At 38.2% G+C, this 6345-nt stretch overlaps 1 protein-coding gene across 1 annotated transcript in view; it reads left to right on the top strand.

The window, feature by feature from the left end:
• The first annotated feature begins 679 nt into the window (after positions 1–679).
• vav3 (vav guanine nucleotide exchange factor 3) overlaps positions 680–6345 on the top strand; it is a 65654-nt gene continuing 59988 nt past the window's right edge. Inside the window, exon 1 of the mRNA XM_082184443.1 lies at positions 680–1077. Within this exon, the coding sequence (XP_082040569.1) occupies positions 874–1077 (204 nt within the window). The 5' untranslated portion in view covers positions 680–873. The remainder of the gene's footprint in view (positions 1078–6345) is intronic.

Genomic DNA, 6345 nt, shown 5'->3' with positions numbered 1-6345 from the left:
TGTGAATTAAGACATAGACCTACTTCTTTTGTCACATACTGTTTTTTCGCCTACTGTATGGTATGCGATTTCGGATGCAGCCAATGTCTATATTTGTTCAATATTTTTTATACTATATGTTGACTATTGCCATGTTCATTGTTTGTAATGTGACTCACTGGCATCAAAAAATTAATTAAATAAATAAATAAATAAATAAATAAATAAATAAAATGAAGTGTCCAACATTCCACACTTCGTTTTTCCGTTAATTTAGTGCATCATCCGGGTATTTAAAGTGCACTTTTTCTTTTTGGAATTTTCAGTGTGAAAACACTGTACGCGAACGGAAAGCGCACGAGCAGCCGTTGCTATGGTTACCTCGTCTGAACTCTGGCAAGCTTGAAAATCAATTTTATTGGTCACTGAAATGCTTTTAAAAAAGTATTGAAATATATTAACTTATTTTTAAAAGAATAGCCTACTTAGTTGAGAACCCCTCTACTTTTTTGTTTTGTTATTCCACCTCATAATTCGCACCCTGACGTCGCGAAAATGCTACATTTTGCGGCCACTATATATTACGTCCTCTGGGTGTTCCGGGTGTCAAGTCAGCAGCGCAACATACGGAACATCTAAAGCAGGAAGACACAGTGAGAGAGAGAGAGAGAGCGAGAGGGAGGGCGCGGGGAGGGGAGAAAGAAGAGGTGAAAGAGCGAATGAGGAGAGCAGCAGCACACGGATCAGTCACTCTCCGCTGGTGCTCCAACCCTGGAAACACCATCCATTCATTATATCGCCCGTGATTCTGCTATGCGCATCGGATGAGGAGACGCCACTTGCGCTTTGGTTTTGGATTGGTGTTTAATCTTGTACTGTGCAGCGCTGGACAGGATGGAGCATTGGAGACAGTGTGCGTTATGGCTGATCAATTGTAAGGTGCTGCCACCGAACCATCGGGTGACATGGGAGTCCGCTCAGGTGTTCGACCTGGCGCAGACCCTGCGGGATGGGGTCCTCCTGTGCCAGCTCCTAAACAACCTAAGACCCCAGTCCCTCAACCTGAGGGAGATCAACCTGAGACCACAGATGTCACAGGTAAGGGATGCACGAAGGCAAGAAGTTGTATGTTTACAGTAAGAATAGAATAGACTCAATAATAACAGAGTTAAACGTATTTGTTTTTTGGAAACATAAGGTGTCGTGTGTATGTAAAAGGTGATGTTACTGCTTTATAGCTACTTTGCACGTGAAATATTTTGTAACAGAAAGTTGATATTTTGCCAGTGTTGTACCGTTATTTGTGTGCTGAATTCTGCCCCCTATCGGTGAATGTGAGCAACGCAGTAACACTGTGAAGAGAGATTCTGATTTGTTAAGGTGCACTCAGTCATCTTTCTTCATTTGAAACGTTTTACAAAGGAAACAGTTCTTTTTAAAATATGATTGATGAATAATAATATGAATAATAATATATTTTCAATCACATAATAAAATAAAAATGTTAATTCTGGTCGGCTTCTCATTGACACCAACATGTTGAGGGCACATGACTAGCTGGGTCACGCAATTGAGTTGCTACTGTTAATAATGACAACAAATATGTTTAATATATGTAGTAAGCCTACTTTCAGCCAGGGTTTAAGATACTTTTCAAAACATAACAATACAATTATAAAGTAAAAAAAAAAAAAAAAAAACTATTATGTTAGTACAAATAAGAGCTGCCTAAACACAAAACAGAAAATTACTGAGTGCACCTTTAACATAAGGAGATTTTTTCCTTTGTAGTCTAAATAGTCGTCTATGAAAGAAAATGTATGTGAAATTATTCCAGCTAGCACTGAGCATGAAAGAAGTAATATGGCTGTCATCGAATCGCATCTCACGTAAAAGTTTGTGTTTATATAATATGTGTATATTATTATATTAATATATAAACTTGTTTGTTTGTGCACGTCTGTGTACATATGCACGCACACACACACACACACACACACACACACACACGCACACACGCACACACGCACACACACACACATATATATATATATATATATATATATATATATATATTGTGTGTGTATTGTGTAACAGTATATATACACACACATATTCATAATAAATACAGACATTAAATATAATAATATATATGCACACACTTGTATTAATGCAAACACAAACTTTTATGTTAGATGCGACTAATCGCGATTAATCGATTTGACAGCCCTGAATTGAACCTAATAGGACATAGTGCTTTTTGATGCATCGTTTGACCAAAACCATGAATCTACAGCTTTTTGGTTCCGGTCAGGATCAGGGTCAGATGAAAGCTGTTTTAGTCTGGTCTCGTTCGCTGTACCCTGTCAGGTGAGAGCAGGATTAGTTTCAGTGTCTGCGGGAAGCTGCTTTATTGAAAACAGCGGCCTCTGAAATATGTCTCGTTCTGTGTTTTCTCACACCATCTGCTCAAAGTCTGGACTTGATTTCATGTTGATGAATCATTTCACATGAGGTGAAAGCTGCCATCAACACAGTGACATTTCATAGAACTGACAAATAATAGTATTCACACAGTCACCTTTAACAAACTTTATTTTTAAGCATGCGGATTCCCAGTAACTAGACAGGCACACATACACTTTGCGTTACAGCAGTCACAGTGAGCGGATTCCAAGAAGCATTTACAAAAAGTCAATAGAACTTTAGTCAATAGCTTTTAGTTTTCAAAACACAGGCCTTGTTCGGTTCACTGGTTTACTGACAATTAGAAAAAACACAATGTTATATACATTATATAAATATTCTGTGGAAGTTTGACATCTGATCAGATTGACGTCATTCTGGCTCTGAGGCATCCCCTTGCTTCTTGTTACATCAGATAGGCTTCTTTGTTTTCATTTGGTTTGTTATATCACTTTCTTTTTTTGAGTACATGATTTTCATCTGCACTGACATACGTAGATGCGTCTCCATTCACCAAAGGAAGAACTCCACAGAGAACTAACGTATGCAAAAAAGGGACAGAAAATGAGCAAATCGTCTGTGTAAACCAGTGTTTTGAGCGTGGAGGTGAAATTTCCATCTCTAAAGGGCAACATCTGAATCCTAGCATGAATTATTCATGACGTTTTTGGCAGCTATTTTATCAAAGACTCATTACAGCACATGGGACACAGACGCAGCCGTCCCAGGGGAACAGCTCAGACAAAAGCAGTGATGAGACCAAACTAAAAGCTGGAGTCCCCACCTCATCAGAGCACCTCCAGGGGCCCAATGGGCACTTTGGGTTTCCCTTCACCCCACGATAGGCGTGTAATTAAAATGTAATGGCGAATTCGTCTCTGAAATTTCTGCATTAATGTTGATATTCGGGGAAAGAAAGGGGGTGTTTTTGTGTGGGAAGGAGGGGTTACACTATTTTACAGTTACATTTAGACAGGCAATTTTGAGGAAGATACCTTGAAACTAATTATATATGTACATATATATATATATATATATATATATATATATATATATATATATATATGATGGCAAAGTTGGTTTTCTGACGGCCTATATATATATTTAACATAATTATATACTGTTGTTCAAATTTTGGGGTTCAGTAAGATTTTGAGTGTACAGTTAAAATAGTAGGCCTAATATTTATTTTTCTTTTGATTTCTATTTTAATTTATTTTACAATTTATTGAAATGATTTATATAATTTAATATATTTAATGAATAATGAATTATTTAATATTATATTATATAGGTAATCAGCATAGAAAATGAAACAGCAGTCTGCGGATTATATCTGGGCCTGCATATATTACAGTTTCAGAACAGAGGCAAGTTTGAAACGTGAAACGTGGAAGTGCAAGTTTGAGGAAGCCACAAAGCCAAGTGCCTTTCTCACGCACTGCGTTAATCAGACAGTGGCTGGGTTATGGGTTTCTTCCGTTTAACATGTGCACTGTTGTGAAGAGTGGAAGGAAATGGCAACAGGTGTTTGGCAGGCCGTCAGAACTTTATTTAGATATCAACAGATGTCAGTGAGAGTAAAGTCTGTAAGATTTCATCATTAAACAGTGAAGTTATCTACAGTCAGTACATATGCAAGTACTGTACGTAACCCCAGTATTTCACACGGTCATTGTAATGCCGGATAGTCACCGTCTCATCTCTAGGTTGGAGGGGGAAACACGAATGCTGACGCCCACTCGTTGGGCAGATAGTTTCCGAGCATTGACGCTCGCTGGGGAAATGAGGAAATGGGATGGAGGAAGGAAATGAAACTTAACGTCCTCTAAAGACCCTTGACTGAGCCACGGTGAAACATCAGAACCTCTAGTGGCTCAGATCTGTCTCTTTTTTCACTGAAACAGTCGAGCAACAAGCTCCTGTCTGAACACTGTCTCAGTTTTTCAATTTTCGCTGTAATACGATGTGATTTACTAAATGTACATGACAGATTCTGGGCCGTTTTTCAAATATATTCTTTAATTTTTTATGTCTAGTGTCCATGGAGAATCTGCCCTCCTTGAATAACACATATACTGTACTTTACATAGACAGTCTGTTAAAGGCTCCACGTGAGACCCTAAAGGGGTCAGAGACTGGTCAGAGCATCATATGTGTGTGTTTGAATGTTTGAAACAGCTCCAGGGTTGTTTTAGTAATTCTCAGTGTCAGACTGTGGATTTGTACATTTCAGACGGGGACTAGATGCATTGGTTTCCAGCAAACCAAAGTTTTGGTATAGTGTACAAGAGGAATAACTAGACATTTAGACTACATTTTCTGAAGAAAATATAATTGTGGTTGCTCATGCAAAAGTTGCATCATGATGTCAGGGCCTTACTGTGCAGTTTTGGATATGTGAGTGGTTGTCAGTATTCTGCACAATCTAAATTACAGGCGCTGTTTGGTTTATGGATGGAAATTGCTTCTGAAAGATAAGAATGTGCTTGATTATTAGGAGAGTTAGAATTTTAGCCAGTTTAGCGAGACGAGAATGGGTGTAATGTGATCGAACCTTCATCTGCCTGTCAACAACCTTGCAACAGCATTTTGAGGATTGGCTTACACACCATAGTATAAAGAGTTACAGTAGTCTAGACGAGATCAAATACATAGATGCTTGATCTGTTAAAAATGTTTTGCATAGTGAAGCACTGCACTGTGTTCAAGGCTATTACACAGTCTCGGAGCGCATTGGTTCGCAATAAATGCTGCTCTACACAAATTAATCTCTGCATGTACTGAGTTTGGCGCTTATAATGTGTTATTATTATTATTAATTTGTAGGAATATTGATATACTATCACAAAAGTTTTGACCAAATTGTGCAGCCCTACGAACTAGCATAGCGAACCTGGAGTTTTTTTTAAATCCACTCTGCAACCGCAGAAAAATCACAATTAGATTTTCCCCCCTCAAAAAATGTTGCTCTAAAGGCCCGTTCACACCAAGGATAACTATAAGGATAAAGATATAGTTACAAAAATCATTCTAAATATAAAAGAATATAAAGAGTCCACACCACAAGTATAGCAACAATGGCACAGATAAATTATATTGTTGGTTAAATTAAAAAAAAAAATTCCAGCTGATAAATGATAAAAACTTTGACAATCAATCAGAATCCATCCTGCTTTAAAGACCTTAAGCATTTAAAGTGGAAGACGACAAAACTGCTGCTTAATAAATTTGGTGGGAACGGGCCTTGTCAGCCCTTTACTGACTGTTGGTTCATTTCTAGGTGGTTTCTAAGGTTCGCTGTGTGGTTATGGACTGGTAAGCGCATTAGTACATTATTTGAAGCCTTATTCGTGTCAGTAGCACAAATAGTGCAGTGCTACATGCCATAAATGAATACATAGGCTTCTAGGTTTGTTCAGATCCCTAGCCTAAAGAATGTTCAGTAGTAACAATGAAAGTCCCTACATCACGCTACACGAATAAAACTATGCACAAACAGCATGTCATCATGCATATTAATGCACATTTTCAGGAGGCACAAATCTTTGCAAGGTCTAGTAAGTCCAGTCAGATTGCTCTCTCTCTCTCTCTTTCTCTCTCTCTCTTTGAAACTGACCTTTCCTTCTGTCACCAAGGTAACAGGCTCTACTGTAAATGGTTGGGGATCAGGATGAATAAAGATACTCTCTATAGACAGTGTGAATCACACATTTGCAGTTCAGATTGGAACTGCACAAATGGATTTTTGCACAGTAATGTGTGAATTATGCTGGTCACCAAGGGACACATGCACGCATTAGGATTTGTAAATGAAGGCAGACATTTCCATTCTCAGGCAGAGCTCTTTTGTTGCAGAAAATCCATGATTATTATGTTTGGAAAACCTACCCAGCACTC

The sequence above is a fragment of the Leuciscus leuciscus genome, assembly GCF_965113295.1.
Source record: "Leuciscus leuciscus genome assembly, chromosome: 11".
NCBI classification, from domain to species: domain Eukaryota; kingdom Metazoa; phylum Chordata; class Actinopteri; order Cypriniformes; family Leuciscidae; genus Leuciscus; species Leuciscus leuciscus.
The sequence above is the reverse complement of the archived record's forward strand: the minus strand, read 5'-3'. Positions and strand labels throughout refer to the sequence as shown.